At 36.9% G+C, this 20,900-nt stretch overlaps 3 protein-coding genes across 4 annotated transcripts; 1 reads left to right on the top strand and 2 right to left on the bottom strand.

Annotated features, from left to right (window-relative positions):
* Positions 1 to 2,402: 2,402 nt before the first annotated feature.
* On the bottom strand, positions 2,403 to 12,054 carry nf2b (NF2, moesin-ezrin-radixin like (MERLIN) tumor suppressor b). Of its 2 annotated transcripts, XR_013204920.1 has the most exons (18): positions 11,765 to 12,054; positions 10,668 to 10,774; positions 10,444 to 10,569; positions 10,214 to 10,336; positions 9,980 to 10,063; positions 9,823 to 9,891; positions 9,650 to 9,732; positions 9,493 to 9,568; positions 8,123 to 8,260; positions 7,967 to 8,041; positions 7,782 to 7,895; positions 6,987 to 7,109; positions 6,509 to 6,726; positions 5,799 to 5,901; positions 5,569 to 5,708; positions 5,331 to 5,481; positions 3,320 to 4,883; positions 2,403 to 2,650 (listed from the first exon to the last, which is right to left on the bottom strand). XR_013204920.1 is itself a non-coding variant. In XM_077233223.1 (17 exons), the coding sequence occupies exons 2-17, from the start codon at positions 10,755 to 10,757 to the stop codon at positions 4,836 to 4,838; spliced, it is 1,761 nt and encodes a 586-aa protein (XP_077089338.1). In that variant the 5' UTR covers positions 10,758 to 10,774; positions 11,765 to 12,054; the 3' UTR covers positions 2,403 to 4,835. The 2 variants fall into 2 exon arrangements, 1 of the variants encoding a protein (XP_077089338.1); XM_077233223.1 differs by having other exon boundaries at positions 2,403 to 4,883.
* mettl27 (methyltransferase like 27) lies at positions 11,393 to 20,289 on the top strand. The gene is made up of 7 exons (XM_077233238.1): positions 11,393 to 11,439; positions 12,465 to 12,586; positions 12,663 to 12,791; positions 12,900 to 13,035; positions 13,461 to 13,553; positions 15,075 to 15,237; positions 20,068 to 20,289. Exons 1-7 carry the CDS (start codon positions 11,424 to 11,426, stop codon positions 20,162 to 20,164), a joined length of 756 nt encoding a protein of 251 aa, XP_077089353.1. The 5' UTR covers positions 11,393 to 11,423; the 3' UTR covers positions 20,165 to 20,289.
* cldn30 (claudin 30) lies at positions 16,882 to 20,740 on the bottom strand. The gene is made up of 3 exons (XM_077233247.1): positions 20,196 to 20,740; positions 20,095 to 20,104; positions 16,882 to 17,949 (listed from the first exon to the last, which is right to left on the bottom strand). The coding sequence occupies exons 1-3, from the start codon at positions 20,669 to 20,671 to the stop codon at positions 17,008 to 17,010; spliced, it is 1,428 nt and encodes a 475-aa protein (XP_077089362.1). The 5' UTR covers positions 20,672 to 20,740; the 3' UTR covers positions 16,882 to 17,007.
* Between the last annotated feature and the right edge of the window lie 160 nt (positions 20,741 to 20,900).

Here is a 20,900-nt window from a genome sequence, read left to right as displayed (position 1 = left end):
GTATTGATAGACCATACTTGTGAGTTATTGACCACAGCAAAAATATAGCTCTGTCTAAAACAATATATTTTAAAAAGTATATATACTAAAAACTTTTTTCTGAAAAATGGTACTTTCGCCCCCGCTCTCCCTATAGTAAGAAAGCCATTTTAGATATCTGAAATAATATTGAGATCAGAAATACTTTTTCAGATATCAAAAATGAAATTTTTTACTAGTAGCAATTAAATTGTTGATATCAAGAATAGACATTTCAACTAGTGACAATTGAATTACTGATATCAGGAATTCACATTCTTACTAGTAACAATGTAATTATTGATATCAAAAATTATATTTCTACTAGTAATAAATCATTTGTTGATATCAACAATTAATTTTGAATGGCAGCCTATGGTGACATTTCACTAGTGAAAACAATTATAGATATCAAGAATTCAATTGTTGATATCAAAAATGTAATTGTTGATATCAACAATTGAATTCTTGATATCAAGAATTCATATCCTGGAAATGAATAAAAGTTAAAACGTCTTGCCATAATTATGCGCCCAATATGCTTCCACAAGTCCACTATGAAACCCACCCTATGGGGCTTGAACCCTATGGCGTAAGAAGCAAGAGCCAAATTCATGAGGTCGCTGAGGCAAAGACTTGAGATGTACAGCACATGTAGGTCTACAAAGAGTTAATTTCTCAAATAAACAGCCTAATATTCTTCTTAAATGTTATTTGATTAGGAAAAAGTAAATTAAAATACCATCATTTTCGTTTTACAACCTCATTAAGGTGCGATATTATCTGTAGACAGAATTAAAAGAGATATTTAGCTGCATAATGTAGCCTAGTTTATTACTCCCTCTTCTGGCAGTGACTGGAACTTTTTCATATTGTCAAAGACTCTGTACTTTAAACTCAAGAGAAACCATTGAAGCATTGGATATCGCTGATAAACATAAGTTTGAGATAAATGGTCTCAGATAAAAATTGGATTTTTATGTTTTGGTCTCCTTTGTTTTTTCAAACACAAAGCACAGATATAACCAGGAATCATCGGGGCCTTAAGCACCATGTGGATGATTAGCGATTAAATTGAAATGCATCTTATGATGGGGTTTCTACAGCAAAGTCAATCTTAAATATGTTGATAGTTAGGGTTTGATGAAACAGCTTAGAGCATCACAAAAGCGGCAACTAAGGGGCCATTTACACGACACCATTATCAACAAAAAAAGGTAAAACTTTTTTATGCGTTTTTTTGGCCATTAACGACAATGGCGTTTTAGGGAGCCTGAAAATGCAAACATTTTAAACGGTATTCAAAATGAAAGTTTTTGAAAAATAATACCTTTATCATCTCTGTGTAAACTGTGACGTCACGCGCATGCATATTACGTAGGCCTCTTCATAAAACGTAGTTTTTCTTTACAAAGTGACATCGCCAACTACTGGCCTGGTAAGCATAATACAGTGTTTTTAATCGTTTGCGTGGATCCGTGTGAACTGTGAATGGGTATTAGTTTGACAATGATTTTGGCTGTGTGCAAAAAATACAAAGGAAAAACTTTTCTGTTTTTTAATGTCATTTAAATACCCTAACTTTCAAAAGAAATCTTACTGTTAAATTCACCAAACAAAAAAACAACAACATAAAAATCATAATGTATGTGGTGTATTTTATAGATAAACCTAATATGATATATAGCCTACACTTAAAACAAGGATTTTTACTCTATCACACATGGTTGTGGAGTTCTTAGCAAAAACATCAATTTGCTTATTATAACGCCACCTTGTGGGCGATTTTTTTTCAAAAATTGGTACACATACATAATTTTCACAAGATATTTGAATATATTAACTTTCATAACAGTAGTTCATTTTGAATTGATGTTATTAGACCCTGAAATTTGATTGGCTGCTGGGGGTCATGTTTTTATGTAGCCATATTAGAGGATATGTTAGGATGTTTATAAAAGAAGACGCATACCCATTTTCAACATCACAGAAGATACGGTTATGGCATTATAAGGATTTCCAGTTGTAGCGCCCCCTATAGATTCAACTTCGATGCGACTTGGCATATGTGTATCAAATTTCATTAAGTTTAGACAATACTTTTTGCCACCACTGCCCCTAGCTGCTGTGTGCAAAACTTGGTGAAGACCAGACCAACAGCCAAGGAGGAGACCGAAAATATAGGTTTACAGTAAATTCAAAAAGGCCCGTAGGATTCCAGGGTTCAGAACCAAAGAGCAAATTGCCTAATTATAGCGCCACCTAGTGCCACACAGACGTTTCTTTCTTTGCGACTGAGTGGCGGCGCACAATTGGGACATCCTGCCGTGTTTGGAGGTGAGAAAAAATAAGAACATCAAACACAATAGAGTTCCAGTACCCCATAACTTTTAAATGCATCTTTGCAGTTTATTTGTTCATCACTTTACAATTCACTGCACATGAGCTTTCTGTACGTCCTATTCATATGGACAATCTGTGTCTGAATCCATGGCACGCATCATTAAAGGGATAGTTCACCCAAAAATGAAAATTCTGTCAGCATTTACTCACCCTCATGTTGTTCCAACCCCGTAAGACCTTCGTTCGTCTTCGGAAAACGAATTAAGATATTTTTTAAGAAATCTGAGAGCTGGATCACTCCTCCATACTAGTCCATAGGCTTCTTCACGGATTGAAATTTGCCAGCGCCGAAAAGTTATTAAAGACATTGTTAAAATAGTCCAAGTGACTACAGTCAGTTAACATAGTGTAATAGCGTAGAGCTACGTCACACGTAGCCTCACTATTGGCCGACGCTGGTCATGTGTGTGATGAGTGTGACGTATAACAACAGAAGTTAACGCTATTACACTAGTGAACTGACTAGAGGCCCACAGAGAAGGAAATTAATAGTTGAAATAAAGTCGTTATTTATGTTTGTTTTTGCGCACAAAAAGTATTCTCGTCGCTTGATAAACTAAAGATTGAGCCACTGTAGTCACTTGGACTATTTTAAAGATGTCTTTAATAATTTTTCGAGGCCGGCAAGTTTCAATCCCTGAAGAAGCCTATGGACTAGTATGGAGAAGTGATCCAGCTCTCAGATTTCATCAAAATATCTTAATTCGTGTTCCGAAGATGAACGAAGGTCTTACTGGGTTGGAACAACATGAGGGTGAGTAAATACTGACAGAATTTTCATTTTTGGGTGAACTATCCTTTTAAAGCCAGCTTGAGCTCTGAAAGGAAATCAAAGCCATCCATGTTGATTGTGACATTGTGAAATTAATGCCAAAACAAATTCTTTATGTGGTGCAGCTGGATAAAGACAAACAGAAACAAATAAAAATCAAAAAGATAAACCAGGCACTTAGTGGCATTCATTAAAACATGAACAATTGCCTTGTGAAGTCACTCTCTCTTAAGACATCTCAAGCTAGTGTGCACAGTCATGCTGACGTTAACAGGAATGTCTACCACTATTTAACTACGACTTAGCAACGCATGTAGTGTATTTGCAAAAGATATTGCTCCATAATCCATTTTAATGCATGTATTTTGCTGGTCTCTTATTGATGCAAAAATATCATGCTGATAAATATACAATCAGCTGTAACATAATGGGGCATTACAAGCTAAAAACTCCACTATCATAACAACTCATCCCTTTATATACCTGCGCATAGGTAAATTTGTCTCAAACCAACATTTCTGCAACAAATTCACTGTCTTTATACTCAAGAGCATTCAAAACATTCAAAAAATGAGTGCAAAATTTATGTGTCCTGTATAATTGCATACACGGAATTTTGAAACAAAGGACATTTTGACATTCTCAAAACAAATCCTCGTAATATTTGAAGGGGGAAAAAACAAGATCTGAAATGTTACTCCGATGTAAATGTGCATGTCAACATGGCTCACAACCATAACAAGTTCAGTTGATTTAGGAACAGAAAACAGTAGATAAACCAATAAATCTGCCTGTGTATCACTATATCACAAACTGTCACAGATTTAAAAAAACACTCAGAGTGCGAGTCTCCTGCCAAAATGGATGAGCACAGCACATTTCTAAACAGAGAGGCCATCAATCTACCTCTGTTCCTGAATATGATACAAGTAGTTACAGCTGACACGCTCACCAAGCAAGTTATATGACCGTATAACCCATTACGGCAGATAGAGTGCATGGGTAGAGAATCATCCAGCCCAATGAGTAGTGCAAGCCTTTTCAAAAGGCACTGGAGTGTACTGGAAAATATAAATCATCCAAATGTTCAAAAACACACACAAAAAAAGAGAACAATCCAAAGTTCAAACATGCAATTACTTAGAAATCTATTGAAATTTACTGATATTGTAGTTAAAGCCACTATCTGTAGCATGTGTAAAAGGCACCTAGTGTTAAACTGATGAAGCATCCCATAGGAAAAGAATAGAAAGATAATGTAATAGTGATGCTTTTTAAGTCCTTGTATTTCTGGTGGCATTACAACCTTATTACATGCTCATCATTTCATTATTTAATAATTCTGAAGGCACCATCTGTATCTGAAATATCCCTTAATACCTTGCATTTCTGGCACATATTTTTGGCATGTGAACAAACAAACACAGTGTCATGTGCTTGAAAGAGCCAAACAATGTGTGGTATTAGTAAACACGATTTGAGGTGTACACAAAGTCAAACTGGCTGATTCAAAAACAAGAAAGAAATATATTAATTTTAGAAGCACACTATATGAGGTTTGGTGTACATGCATGCTTCAGTGAGAGCTGCAAACTGTTCGTCCAGATCCTCCTGCTCCTGAAACAGAGGCTGGATTGTTCTTTCACACTTCCTCGTAGAAGGCCATCTGAGCCATGTAGGCAGAATTTCTCTGCAACAGACACGACAGAATAAAAACATTGTTACATTCTTTTGGGGAATGTGAACTATTTCATGAAAAGAATTAGGGAAAAGCAGTCATTACTCCAATCACATGATCCTTCAGAAATCATTACAATATGCTGATTTAGTGCTCAAGTAACATTTCTTATTATCATCATCAATGTTGATAACAGCTGTGATGCTGAATATTTACTTTTCAGGATTGTTTGAGGAATAGAATGAAGTTAAAAAGTACATCATTTATTGGAAATAGAAATTTGACATTTTGTAACATTAAGTCTTTACTGACACTTTTGTTCAATTTAATATGCATTTGTTGAAAAACTTTTGAACTGTTTAACTAGTTTATGTTTGGTATATTACATAACTATGTAACAATGTCTATTTTCCAACAAATTATTTCCAATGAATACCAGTATGCGTGAGAGTTTCTTACATTGCTGTGGGGAATATAAGGAGGTTCTGCGTAACTCCTGAGGTTGTAGATTCCAGCCTGTTGCTGCTCTTCCAGCTTAAGGGATTCAATCTCTGATTTGAGCTCCTTCAGCTGGTCTTGAAGATGTTTGCTCTTCTCCATGTACTCAAGCCTGAGACACACACACAAGGAGACAGCAGCTTGAACCCACCTTCGTTTTTCAATAGTTTTTCAGAAATAACATGATAAAAGTGTGTACCTTTCTCTCTCAATCTCCATCGAAAGTCTCTTCATATCAGAGTCTTTGAAGTCCATTCGGATGGAGCCGCCCATGTCTACAGCCAAATCTGGATTCTCTTGTCCAGTGGGTGGAGGAGGGCTAGAGTATGCTGCTATTAACTGAGCACATGACACAAATGACATGTTTTAAAAGCATTATGTGGACAATGAACAGCAGAATACTATTGATACACGTTGTAGCATAATTACAGGATATGTTGTTTTGGTGATTTCCACGAGTTTCTGCTTTGCCCTCCGTTCTGCGTCTTTAGCTTCATTCAGATCCTGTTTCAGGTGGTCTGCCTCCTTCAGTCTGAACGCCACAAAAACAAGACGAGAATTAAACTTCTTTCATTAAAAGGCTCTCTGTGAAACTGGATTCTGATCTGTCAATCATGGCACAGAGGTCAAATATTTTAGTATAATAACTGAGCATTTTTCAAATGTATTTTCTTTTGTGTAAAACTTTTTTTAATGAAGAAAAATTGAGAGCAACTAAAATATAACATTTCTTTATTTACTAGAATAATTAATTGAAAACTTGAAACAATGTTAATTAACAGAGAATAACTGAAACCATTGTTTTCATTTATTTTGTTAATATGGTTGCACTTATGTGTACTTACCTAAGAAAGTACTGAGTAACTACATGGGTTAAGGTTAGGTTTAGGGGTAGGTTCAGGGTTAGTACATAGTTATTACCCAGTTATTGTAATTACTATAATAAATACATAGTATGTACATGGGGAAAATAACTCTATAAAATAAAGTGCTACCGTTAATATTTATATTAATATTAAACTTTTGAATTAAAAATTGTGTTCATTAACATAATTTTTGCTGTGAAGTAAGTATCCAGAATGATGAAATTTCACTGGTACTAGTATTGGTATCAACGACTGACAACTGTAATGGCCCACCTCCTCTCTGATTGCTCAACAAGCTTAACCGCCAGTTGTTCTGCTTCTCTCATCTTCTGCTCCATCAGTCTCTTCTCTTCTTTGGTTTTAAGGGCTGTGACCTCCAGCCTCTGCCTGTCCTGTTCTGCCTCAGCTGCTTTGTGGGCCAGTAGTTTGGCCTCCTCCTCTGCGATCTGGGCTTTCTCCGCCAGAAGGTCGGCCGTCTCCTCGGAGCGCAGCTGCAGAGAGGGAGACCAATAAGAGAGGCTTACGGGATCAAGCTCAGGGAGTCTCAGTCAGAGCATGAATAGAATTCTAATGGGGGTCCTGGACAATGGTTTACACCTTAATAGCTCTGCAGTTCATATCAAATTTACATCTGGACCACATACTTTTATACTGCTGGGGCTCTGAGGACATATATTACAAGCTGGCAGGGAAAAGAGACATCACTGACATCATTGACATAACTCAATTTCAAGCTTAGCAAAACCCTCACTAGAGCTTCATTGGCCATTCGAGCCTCGTCCTGTAGCTGGAACAGACGACGCTCCATCTCTTCTTTCGCCCGCTCCGCTTCCTCCCTCATCTGCTTCTCCCGCGCAAGAATCTGACGCTCAACCTAAATTTACACACACATAATAAGCCAATGGCAGAGATCAGGCACAAGATAATACAAGATGAGGTAAACATTTTAATATAGATTAAAAATGACATACATATATATATATATATATATTTAAACTGTTTAATTCATGTACACTACCAATCAAAAGTTTGGTGTCGGCAAGTTTTTTGTTTTTTATTAAAATTTAAATGTAATTTATTCCTGTGAAAGCTTAATTTTCAGCCTCATTACTCCAGTCTTCAGTGTCACATGATCCTTCAGAAATCATTATAATATGCTGGTTAGGAGCTCTAGATACATCTCTTATTATAAATACTTGAAACAGATTGCGATGCTTAATGTTTTTGCAGAAAACATAAAAAATTTCAGGATTTTTTGCTTTATAAAAACAAAAATCTTACTGACCCCAAACTTTTGAACGGTAATGTACTTTATCCTGCCCATACTGAAGCTAAACATGTATTGCATAGGTTAGTTTATTAAGCCTCTGTTGTATTAATGTTTATAGCTGTAATGTTCATTATATTTAATGAATCTTTGATTAGCATCATAGAAATTAAACGAATAAAGATTCATAAGAAATGCAATACCACACAGTTCTATTGTTAATGAAGAAGGTTAATGATAATAAACATTAAACTAATGAATGGAAGTAAAATGACCGACCTTTTTCCTGGCCTTCTCCTCTTTGGCCTGAGCCTTCATCTGTTGCACCTCTATGGAATCCACCTTCCTCCTCCTCATGAACAGGTCATGGTTCCCAATACACAACTGTAATATCTAATATATACAAATGACATGAGCAACTTCTTTGATAGGCTATTACAGAAACACTCATAAAAGCAACTCACCAGTTTGTTAACTCTAAGCTGAGACGAGTAGAATTTAAAAACTTCCTTTTTCTTGTCCAATGGTTTGATTGTAAACTGAAAAGAGACATAAGGTATGTTTGAACAATAATTTTGTAACAATTTTGGATTTTAAATTATGTTTTTGGCTCTCCCAACCTCCTTCTCGCTGTACGAGATGTTTCGGATTCCACTCCATGGGAAGGATTTGTTGGGGCTGAGCTTGCTGTTGGGACAGTAGATGTGAAGACCCTGAGCATCAACTCCAAGAAGCAGCTCTGTGTCCCTCTTATTTTGCTGTGTAACACCAAAGTGGCAGAGATTTAAAGGGATAGTTCACCCAAAAATGAAAATGATCCCATTATTCACTCACCCTCAAGCCATCCTAGGTGTATATGACTTTTCTTCTTTCAGCCAAACACAATCGGAGTTATATTAAATACTATCCTGGCTCTAACCAGGTTTGTCATGGCACTGAATAGTGAATGAGTTTTTGAAGCTCCAAAAAGCGCATCCACGGGGTGGACAAAATCTTGTTTCATGATAAGATCAATTTTATTTCACGAAAAACGATATACATCACGATATAGCTATTTTTGTTATTTTATTTTATCTAGGACAATAGGACAAATACAGTAATGAAAATGTGAATTAAACTTTATAAGTTTTTCAGGTCCAATAGGTTTATTTAACATGTAGTTAGAAATAGTACAGAAATTGAATAATCATAATGTAAAAAACAAAATACTGCACAGTCTTCACTCTATGAATTATATATTATTTTTTTCTTCAGGAGCAGCAAGTTATTTTCCCTTTTGTTTGATTAACATTAATGGCACAGAGATCAGCAGGTTTATTAGGCTACTGTCAATTTAAGACTGAATGCACAGATCCAATAAACTGATACACATTCACACCTAACTGTTTACTTTCACATGAGACATAATCGACTGTTCACATAAAAACTCCACACGATGGGCATTTTGACATATTTGTGTGTATCTGTGTATCCATAATATTTGTAAAAAGATCTGAATTCGTGATCAGTGTGTCCGTAAGTGCGAGCACCGCATTGAGTTCTTTTTCACAGCTTATTGCACTTAACTCTTTTAACTTTAAGCACCTCCCAAATTTGTGATCGCATTCTGAGAGGCAGCTTTGCACACTAACAATGTATGAGAGAAGATAGTATTTAATACAACTCTGATTGTGTTCGGCTGAAAGAAGAAAGTCATATACTACACCTAGGAATGGGTAAATATGGGATCATTTTAATTTTCAGTGAACTAATCCTTTAACTGTACATCATCTAAAATTTAGTGGTAACTAACTACACACAATATCTACGAAAATATACCAAGAGGAAATTGTTCCTTCCAAGTGATCTCAAAGTCTCAGTTTTGAGAAGCATTCATTTTCAGTATTCAGTAGTGTGCACCACTGAACATTCAGTTAGTGAGAGGTCAGCTTTCTTTCAAGCAGTGTACAAATGGAGAAATCTTTTAATAAAGGGAAATAAAGAGACTTACTGTAATAGAAAAGTAGCTAACTCCATACATCTCTAGATCCTGCGCTATTTTAAGATATTCCATCTCAGCCTCGTCCCTACAAAAACAAAACAAATGTAGCGTGTCTTTCATGTTGAAGAGAGTTTACATGGACGCAACAGGATATGCACAGTCTTACCTTGTGATGCTTCTGTGTTCAGCATACCAAGCGGTTATCTTCTCTTCCCACATGTCAGGTGTCATCTGATACTGCATCAGCACCTGGAAAATAAAACGCATAAATCAAATACACAAGTCATTTTAATGAATGCAAACGTTGGTTAATTCTCAAGTTGTACAGCCCTTACTCACTCTTTTAGGCAAGAGTTCATCTTGAGCTAAGAAACCTGGCTTGTGAAAGTTTGGATCGTAGTCCCCATACTACAGAAAAAAAGACAAAAAGGAAATATTTAATGAATACTATATAATTATATGCATTTTTGCACTAAACACTGATATGGAGACTTACCTTGGCTTGCACAGCATATGACGCCAAAAGAACAGAGGCTTCTGGAGAGCAAAAAATCTCCTCATCTAGTATCTGCTTTTTAACCTTTGTAAAGAAACAAATAGATACTTCATTTTAACTCTAGAAGAACTCTGCTCAAAGAAAACAAGATTAATTATTGCAAAACACCAAGAGGATTCTGTAGCAGGAAAGGAGAGAAATCATGCTCAATTCACAAGAACAACTCCCACATACTTGTAAGAAGAAGAGGTGCTGAGTAATTTCCTGAACAAGCTCATCCTCAACTTTCTCGGGGAAGAATTTGGCAAGAAAATGAAATGTTATCGGAGAGTCCTTTGGAACTTCTTGATCCAGAACCTAGATGGATTTAAAAATCCAACAAACTCATCAGAGTATTCCTATATTACTGTGAGAACAACATTATTCTCAGAACTTGTTCAGACTGCTCTGCCACCACATCTCACCCGTTTATCAGGCTTCAGCCAGGCATAAGTGTCTTTCACTGTGTATCGAAGGCCAAAAAACCACGTTTCCCTCAGACCGATGGTCCGGCACACCAGGTCAAACAAATCTTTCCCTTTCCATTTGACCTATAAGATGGAGATAAACATAAAAACGGTATGGTAACAAAATAGTAATACAGGCCAGAGAATTAAAAACACGCAAGTATGCATGTTCACATGTTTACCTCACAACTGAACTCCATTTCAGCATCCATAGTGCTGACTTTGACTTTAAAAGTCTTTGGTTGCTTCTTTTTTAGACCCAAAATCGACATTGTGACTTCTTAAGCACCTGCAAACATAAAGATCTACTGTAAAATAGTCAAGTAAAATATATCCCCCTGAGACCCAGTCATAGACAAGACCTTACAGCATGTTTAACAGGCATTTTGGGGAGACACAAGTAAATAGAGCAACAAATTAAATCAATATGTTCCTATGTAATATGAAAATGTTGCCAAGTTATAACTCCCATTAATACACTTCTTTTTTCATTATATGTTACCCCAAGAACAAATTAATATGCATAATTAGATAGTTACTATGCATAGATAACGTTGTATGGAACGGGTCTACCCATTTATGGCCATGTTTACACAAATAGGCAATTAAAAATAAATTAATAAATAAAAATATCACAACTTTTTTTGTTATGGTTCTCAGGAGAATTTTTTACATTTTGCAAATTTTAAAGTTAACATTTATTCATAAAGCACATTTAAAAACAACAGATGTACAGCTGAGGAAATATACAGGAGATAATATCTAAAACTTAAGAATAAATAAATGGAACAATTAATTTATATGTTAAAACTATATAGAAGTTATATATATATATATATATATATATATATATATATATATATATGTGTGTGTGTGTGTATTATTAATTAACTTATTGCATGCAGTATCATGAGTGCAGTGCTACTTTAAAATTGCAGATGCAAGAGACCGCAGGTAAGTCGCTAACACGCTATTAAACTGTTTGTTTACATACAATACTACGTAGATTAACTACTTCTATTCATTTTCACGGTACATATTATTATCATTCACCCTTTTTGAGTCAGATTTTACACAGTCTGCCATGTAATAGCGACCTAACATGAAGAATAGCCTACGACTTCACAGAACTTGAGTTCCTTTCTTAAATCCTGACATAAAAAGTACTCTTCTCCGTGTGCAGCTGCGCAATGGCACTTTAAACGGTAACGTTACAGAAGTCATTTGCGAGCATTTTTAAATATTTGGGAATGAAATCAGCTAAATAACAATCAGTTACCTTGAATAGGTTGTGTGTTGAAACAGGCCCAATCCACGGCTTGGAGTTTCCAGTCTGCTAAACCACAACAATGCAAACCGTATTTGGTTCGTTCCCCTAACTTACATGGAAATCACTATAAACAGACAGTCGGAAAGTGTATACAACTCTTAAAAATCGTCCATTTTCTTATTGAATCATAAGGTGGGTGGTTGTGGAGTATAACTCTTGATGTTTTCTTGAGTAGAATATGTTGGATAGGGAGTTAGCACTTAGCAGCACTTTGTTGTTGATTCTTTTTGCCGCCCTCTACCGGTACTTAGAGTAACAGTTTATTACTACAGTGATTTGATTTCTGTCCACTCTCTCAATAAATAAAATGTATTTGAATGAATTTTTTTAGTTCATTAATTTGGTTTATTAAGAAATATCATTTTTAGGATCTGATTTATGATCAAATATTGTGTCAGAATCTCAGTTTGCATATGTAAATTGGTAAGTTAGGCCAATATGTAGATTACATATAATAATAACATTACAATTATGCATTTAAGAAGAAGATTTTATCCAAATGTAAAGAGACATTTAACCTTTATATAAATGTCTCATGAAATGTGTATAGTAGATTATCTCTTGCCTTGTAAAGATGTCAAAAATATTCTCTCCTTAGAAATTGCCCTAAAGAGTAGGCCTACCTGTATCTGTGTAATTTTCCCCAAAGGAATGGCGAACACCAGTCGGACCTTTTCTGATGTGAGGAATGTGATCCTCTCGGCTCATAAAAACACAGGGGCCCAGGATAAGGTTGGCTTCTATGATACCTGGGCTGAGAACTATGAGCAGGTAAACTTAAGGCATCAGGAATTTTCCTAGTATTTTTTTGAAAACAATTTAATCTGTAATAATGTTGCTTTCTCAGGATGTAGCGCTGCTGGATTACCGTGCCCCTTTGTTAGCGGCTGAGTGTGTGAGCTCATTTTTCACAGGTGACAGAGAGAAGGCCACTGTCCTGGATGTGGCCTGTGGAACAGGCCTGGTCTCTGCACATGTAAGCATTGCTTTACTCGAATGCTGGTGGGCACAAGAGAATGTGATAAGCTTGCTAATGCAAAGAGTGATGTCATTTATTTTCTTAATCCCATTTGTTTGAGATAAGTTAGAGAAAGTGGGGTTCCATCACTTTGTTGGAGTAGATGGATGTTTGACGATGCTGGAGTTGGCAAAGAAAACGGGACTTTATCAGCAACTTAAGCAGTGCCTGCTTGGTCATGATGAAATTTCAGTTGAAGCTGGTAATGAACCATACCACACTGTGAACTTTAATGTTTTGGGCTTTTACTGTCTAAATATAACTGATTCATTTGTATTTCCTCATTGGTAATGTCTGTTTTAATGTCATTTTTCAGTTTCAGACCTTTGTTAAAATAAAACAAAAAAACATTAGCCTACACATTAATGTATATGAATGTAATGTTGTATACTGTAATGTTATTAAAACCAGAACTTTACTTGTTGATATTAATCTGCTCATTATACTACTGGTTTAATCTATAGGACAATCTGCACATAAATAATCCACATTTTGATTTCCTAAGTTTTAGCTGTAACTAATCATCTGAATCATACAACATGCTTGAGTCTTTTGTTGATAATGATATTGATATTTAAATTGATTAGCACTGTTGCATTTTTGACTTGATTCTCTCCTTTGTCTCAGAAACATATGATATTGTTATAATTGTTGGAGCTCTAAGCGTTGGGCAAGTGCCTTTGACAGTCATCAGAGAGCTCTGGGATGCTACAAAACCAGGTAACTTGTGCATTTCACATTAATAACACGAAATACATGCATGTAGTTAAATGCATGTTTAGTGTTGTTGTTATTAAAGGAGATCAAAATCAAAAATGAACATTAACTCACCCAACCAAATTGAAGGTGACTTTTTTCTTCAGTAGAACAGTAAAGAAGATTTTTAGCTGAAACCGTGGTTCTTTGTGATTCATATAATGGAAGTCAATGGGTGTGAGATTCAAAGAAACATATGCAGAGAAAACTAAATTAATACCTGTGGCTTCTGACGATACATTGAGTTCTTAAGAAGCGAAACAATAGTTCTATGCAAGAAACTGAAAATTGTCTACAACATTTTTACATGTAATCTACAGCCTCTGCAAACGGTCCTGAGTGTGTTTATGGCGGTCTGGATCGCAAGCTTCATGCCGCATAATGACATATGCGTGGGAGCAAACGCACACGTGAGCTGACGTTGTGTTTGTTTTCAACAGAGAGGGAAGATACGTATGTTGTATTGTTCATCAAAATGGTACATACAGTAATTGTGCTTTTCCTGGATGCCGAAACCTATATGAAAAATTAAAGGTAGGGTAGGCAGTTTTCGGCTAGGCTTGACATAGTGAGCTACCTTTGAAATCATAAGATCCCACCTTCACTTCAGAGCGTCTCCAAAACCACACCTCCTCCAAAACGCATGAACTCGTACAGCAGGGAGCAAACAAAAATGTCACGAGAGACGGCGTTAAATTACCTAATATCTCAAAGCATTATAATAATAATGGCAGGTAGGACATTGGAACGAGGGCAATGATTAGACAAACATTTTATGGTCCTACACCTTCCACAGACGAAATATACATACATTTAGACCACTTAGCTGAATGATTGCTATCAGGATGTGGAGACTTAGCATAACAATAATGTTTCTGGAACAAATCCCCTACCGTGCCGTTTAGATTACATTCGCTTGCTCAATCTCAATCAGGAAGATTGAATGTTCACAGCTTCCCAACATTTCCCACATACGTCATTATGCGACAGGAAGCTGCCGCTCCAGGACCGTTTGTGCTCAGGACCATTTGCCGAGGCTGTGGTTGTAAAAATGTTGTAGATAATGTTCAGTTTCTTGCATACACTGATCATTTTACTTCTTAAGATCTCAATGTATCGTCAGGAGTCGCGGGTATTAATTTTGTTTTGTCTGCATATGTTTTTTTTTACTCCTAAAATGACGGCACCTATTTACTTCTGTAATATGAACCACAGAGGACCACGGTTTCAGCTAAAAATCTCATTTACTGTTCTACTGAAGAAAAAAGTTACCTACATCTTGGATGGCCTGAGGGTGAGTAAATGAACAGCAAATTTTCATTTTTGGTGAACTATCCCTTTAAGGAACTTTAATTACGTTTTTTAAGTCGGTCTAATTCAATACAATGGTTTAATTGATATGATGTCATTGTTGAAGATTTGGTATGCATATAAAACGTGTAAATTTCAGAGATTCTTCCTAAACTCCATCATTCTGTGTAACAGGCGGCTACGTGTGCATGACTACAAGAGGGAACGCTGATAACCGGGAGTACAAGGCTGAGCTGGAGAAAATGATTAAAACACTTGAGGAAGAGCAGAAATGGAGCCGTGTGACTGTTGTTGAGGTGGAGGAATGGGAGAGAGCTGTTTCAGAACAGGAAAGCGGGTACATTCCAGGTGCCATTTATCTGTATCAGAAAAGATTTTAGGACACAAGGGCAACCCAGTTCTAGACCAAATCTGCACAGTAATCCACACACACCTATTCTACAGAATTCTTATTCCACCAGCAGGTGGTAGCATTTTTTCATAAATCATAGTATCACCTGTTTAGAAACTACTTTAGTTCCCCAGAGAAGCATCTGGAAGAAGATAAATGCCAAAACATGATCCATCTATGTGTTTTGGCACTAAATTATTTCACCTGGAACTTGTACACAGTGCAGTCACTTTAAGGTTTTTGTTCAAGTAAAGTCCATGAACCTAAAGGATTTTGTGAGAAAATGTCTGAGGTGTATCGTTACAAATCTACCATTCCCCAGTTACATCTAACCTTTCAGTTTGCCACTCCTCGATACTCTGACCGCTAGACTTTTCAAGCTGCCATTTCCGTTGGTGCCGTGTTACATAAATAAAACACACAAACAATGTTCGGTTTAGATTTTTGAGTGTATCATACGAACATGAATATTTTACAGGACACATTCCAGTTTAAAAGGTTGTTGTTGAATTCCAATGTCATGATTTTTGGGAGTTTTGTTGTTGAAATTGCATTATTCTATATGTGCATATATCAATACCTAACAGAGATCATTAAAATACATATGATTTTATGTCATTTGGACAATATTTCAAGCACTGACAGAGATAAATGTAAGCAAATAAACAGATTACAAAATTCCACAGTTTATTTATTAGCTTGCATTTCCCTTTAGAAAAGTTTAGAACTGACTTAAATCACATGGGTTTGACTAAACAAATATTATAAGGGCATACGTGAAGGCATTCAGGAAGTGTTGACTTCATACTTCTTAACTTGTAACAACTAATTTAACTTAGGTTTTAAGCAAAACAGAAGAATATTGAGATTTTTGTTTGTTGTTTTTATATGGAAAGCGTCACTATAGCACACTCCACTGTCTTTTTAAACACTCTGTGTCCTGACAACATGCAAAGCATTTCCATGAGGTGATACTTTCTGTTGAACCGGTTTGGCCTAGATCTGCCGTTTCATTCAGGGCTTGAGCTGTCACAAGAATAGCTAACAATGAAGAGAGTGTTCTTTTCCCTCTCTTGTAACATATGAACCAAACCATTGTCCATCTCTGTAAGACCACCTGTGTGGCCAAGGTCATAGCAGGGCTTTTAAATGCAACCAAAAATATGTTCATTTTAGATTCTTAGCAGGTTAAAACACTCTGAATGAAACTGACAAATTTCCATATGTACGTTGAAGCTGCGTCATTTTTTTTACATTACAAATGAGAACAAACTTTACATTACAAATGAGAACAAACTGCTAACTACTGACAGCCATTATGTATGTAAATAACATGAGGGGAAAACATTTTACCACATACAATCAAGAATATACATTATTTAGTGCAAATATATACACATTAAAGACAAAATGTATCAAAGCTATTAAAATGAACTATAAAACAATAATAATCTTGACTGTTGAGGTCTGAGTGTGATCAGTGCAATTCTTCATCTCAATCAGCTGCACTTCCTAAAGTGCTCCAATTCTCTAAAAAAATCGAAATAAGCAACTGCCATCATTATCAATTTTACATAACAATATTCAGCCACTAAATTCATAATTTTATTTCTTCATTTGACCAGTAATTCACAGTGCTATGGGAGGTATGTGACTGTCCAAGTGCATGTAAGTCCACCAATCAACACAGATCTTGCATTTTCAGTGTCTTCTTAATCAAATGTATGACTTTGGAGCATTTTCAGATGTCTCACTAAGTTCAGAGGGGCCCACCATTTGATCCATACCATCATCAATCAGCTGGGACTTTGTCCACGCGCCCCTGCCCTGCTCAGACCCTGGCATTGATTCGGCTCTGGCAAGCTGTGACTTTGTAGTTGATGGCCAGCTCTGGTGGGAGTCTGCGGAGAGTGGTCTTCCCTGATTCAGTGGAGCTTTCTGACTCCATTGGGACCTCACAGATGGACTGGCACTCTGCCGCGACCTCACGGAGACGGGCCGCATCCTGTGCGAGCCCGCCCTGCTGGACCCTGCCTGCGAAGAGCGCACGATCAGGTACTTCACTGAAGGACCTCTGTCATCCTCTGTTTTGTCTTTGCAGATACTGGTGCACAACATTCCTCCACTCAACATGAGGACAACAGATGCACCCCAACCAACATAAATGGCGGCACCAATCTCCCTGCGCTGGGAATTGGTCACCAGCGGGTCGTAAAACGCTTGAACCACGATGCCAGCCGACCAGGAGACAGGGATGATGCAGAGAATTCCGGCGACGATCAACGTCACGCCGGCCGCTGTGGCAACTCTGGCTTTGGATCTTTTGGAACTGTTCATGAAGATGGTGCACTTTCCTCCGATAAAGGCCAAAACAAGACCCACTGCTCCTAAAAGGACAGACATCACCGTGATTGCCCGAGCGGCCTGCAGATCTGAGCCTAGTGCGAGCGTGGACTCGTACGGTTTGCACTGCATTTGGCCAGTGCTTTGTATAACGCAGCTCATCCAAATCCCTTCCCACATGATCTCTGAGGTGACAATGGTGGTTCCAATGAAGGCTGTCACACGCCACATTGGCATGATGCAGGACAGGAGGGCTCCCGTCCATCCCAGTAAGGCCAAGGCACTCGCCAACATGTGCATGCCAAGAGCAGCCATCTCGCTGGGGTTAAATTATACACGTCCACAGCTATTCTGAGGCTTCTTCGTTCCTCTCACCGGTTAAAGACTTTTTGAAGGCCTTTTTTCCTTCTTCACTCATTCCTGTCTGCAGCTCAGCTTTCACTCTGGTGACAGTGATGAGGTGTTTGTATGCTAAAAAGAGAGAATGACCGAGGAGGCGTGTGCAGTACAATAGACCATGCCTCCATTAGTCCGCTTGCTACCAGACTAACCAGATTCCTTGGACAATGGGCGGGTCATGTAAAAAGAGGAAGATGGGAAACTGTTTTGATGGAAATTTGCATTGGACTCCGAAAAGATGTCCGTGCGTCACTTGTGGACAGGGAACCAGATGCAGTTTCGATCTCACGCTTTTTGTGTTTTTTCTGACCACCGAGGCAGCCCCTATATCCCATAAAAAGTTCATAATTGATGCCATAATTACTCTTTTATGTTAAAAAGACCATGTCAAACCAAAAGTTCAGCCAAAAATGAAAATTATACAATCACTGCCATGTCCAACTCATGGCATCCCTTTGAACTTGAATTGCTTTTTTTCTTCTTCCATGGTACATAATAGAAAATAGAAGACATTTTAAGACTGTTCACTTGCATTGTATGGACAAAAAAAAAAAGATATATTTCTCAAAAAATGTTCATCAGAAGAAAGTCAGTCACATAAGTTTAAAACAACATGAGTAAATAATGACAGATTTTTGAACTATAGCCTTTAAGAATGATTGCACTGCTTTACTGCCATTTATGTATTTATATTGCACATAAAATGTAAGGCAAGTGTGGTTAATTTAAAGGACTAACAAGTAAGTTTATAAATTGTAAAAGTTAAATAGTTATACAGAATATGAATTATTTGAATGCCAAACAGGATTGTTGCCATATTCACAATCTTGCTGCTCACCTGTTTGCTTAGTGACAAATGACTTGACATGATGAGTCATTTATGTTTTTTGAAAACAGTTTTCCTAGAGGTCTTAAAACAACAACGTAGAGAATGCTAAAATCGCTCATTACATTTAGATGTTGCTGTCATCATACCTAAGAGTTGACAGTAGTTTTGAGTCATTTATTGTACCTTGGTGGCATTTTGTGGAAAATACCTACCGGAAGGAAATGTGAGGTTGGTCTCTTCCTGTTGCAAAAAACACCAGAAACTCAAGCATACATTTATATACAGAACATGTTTATGTTGGCAAAAACCTTTACTATTTACATTTATACATGTATTGATCATTTTTGAATATTTATAAAATGATATTTTATACCAATATATTGATATTTTATAACACTTAATAACTTTAGATTATAAAGTTAATATTGTGTTTAGGGAAATACACACTTAGTCACAATGTTTGCTTTCAGTAATAATTTTTATTAAGTACACATTGCTACATGTCATATGGATAATGGTTATCAACTATAATATGAGGTAAAACTATGAAAATAACTTTCTGGATAATTACGTAATTTGATGACTGCATATACGAACAGATTAGCTACAAAGCATGCTTGATATGCTTTAATATAGAATAATGAAATGAAAAATATATATTGATTATATTTTTACATTACTGTTCAAAAGTTTGGGATCAGTACAATGTTTTGATTAAGATGCATTAAATTGATCAAAAGTGACTGTAAAGACTTTCACATTGTTGCAAAAAAAAATCCATTTAAAATAAATGCTGTTCTTTTCAAATGCTGAAAAAAGCATTATTTTTTCCACAAAAATATTGAACACATCATCGGTTATTCTAAATACATTTAGAATAGAAAACGGTTATTTTAAAATGTAATGGTATTTCACAATACTACACGTCTTTACTGCATTTTTAAATAAATTCAATGGTGCGCATAACCCTAATCAACGTTTCAGTAGCCTTTGCACATCCATTTCTTTAATTAATATACAATGAAAAAATATAAACACGTATAATGCATTAATATTTTGTGGCAATGGACATTCCAATACTACATTAAGCTTCATTCATTTGAAGAAATTACATTTGAAATTTGTATGTAAATCAGTTCCTCTTCAACATTTTTTGTTTAGTTGATCTCACACTTTTTATACATAAGCTTTGCTGCTGTCCACAGACCTGGCTTGAGAATACTTCACATCACTGGGAACATCCTCACTCGGTGGGCAAGAGCTGCAGAGGAGACCTCCACCCAGGAAAAGCAAGCCGGCTGAAGCCCAGCCGATGTAAAGCGATTCCCCAAGCTCCCTCCTCTGGCTGTCAACCAACAAAGGGTTGTAGAAGTCCCTGATTATGGTATTCGCAGTCCAGCAGACGGGAATGAGGACAAGAATTCCGGCGATGACAAAGATAACACCGCTAGCGATAGCGACCTTCGCTTTAGACGCCTCGTCGTCCACGAAGTTGGTGCACTTTCCTCCCACGATGGACAGGAGGACTCCAAACACCCCAGCGATGATGGCGATGATCACCAAGGCTCTGGCGCCCTGCAGATCTTGAGGAAGTGCCAGCAGAGAATCATAGACCTTACACTGCATCTGTCCTGTGCTCTGAACCACACAGTTCATCCATAACCCTTCCCAGATGGTCTGCGCGGTCACAATGTTGGCTCCAATGAATGCTGTCACCTTCCAGTTGGGCAAGCCACAGATGACGATGCTTCCCAAGAAGCCGATCATGGCCAGGCATATTCCCAAGATTTGACTTCCTGCGGACACCATGTTTCTTTACCTCTCGCTTTGAAGGAATGAATGTCAATGAACCAGCCGTTAGATAAATATCTCTGTATTGTCATATGTAACACTCACTTATGTCTGGGGGACGGCTTAATGTCTTTCCAGCTAGACTTGTTTACTTCTACTGGTCATGGCGTTTGTTTAGAGAAAGCTGTCAAACCAGTTTTGTTCAAATGGACCCACATCAAATGTTGGAATTGTTTTGTTTTAAAAC

The sequence above is a fragment of the Siphateles boraxobius genome, unplaced genomic scaffold (genome assembly GCF_051911475.1).
Source record: "Siphateles boraxobius isolate OS27281-9 unplaced genomic scaffold, OSU_SipBor_1 18, whole genome shotgun sequence".
NCBI classification, from domain to species: domain Eukaryota; kingdom Metazoa; phylum Chordata; class Actinopteri; order Cypriniformes; family Leuciscidae; genus Siphateles; species Siphateles boraxobius.
This window is presented reverse-complemented; position numbering and strand designations above follow the sequence as displayed.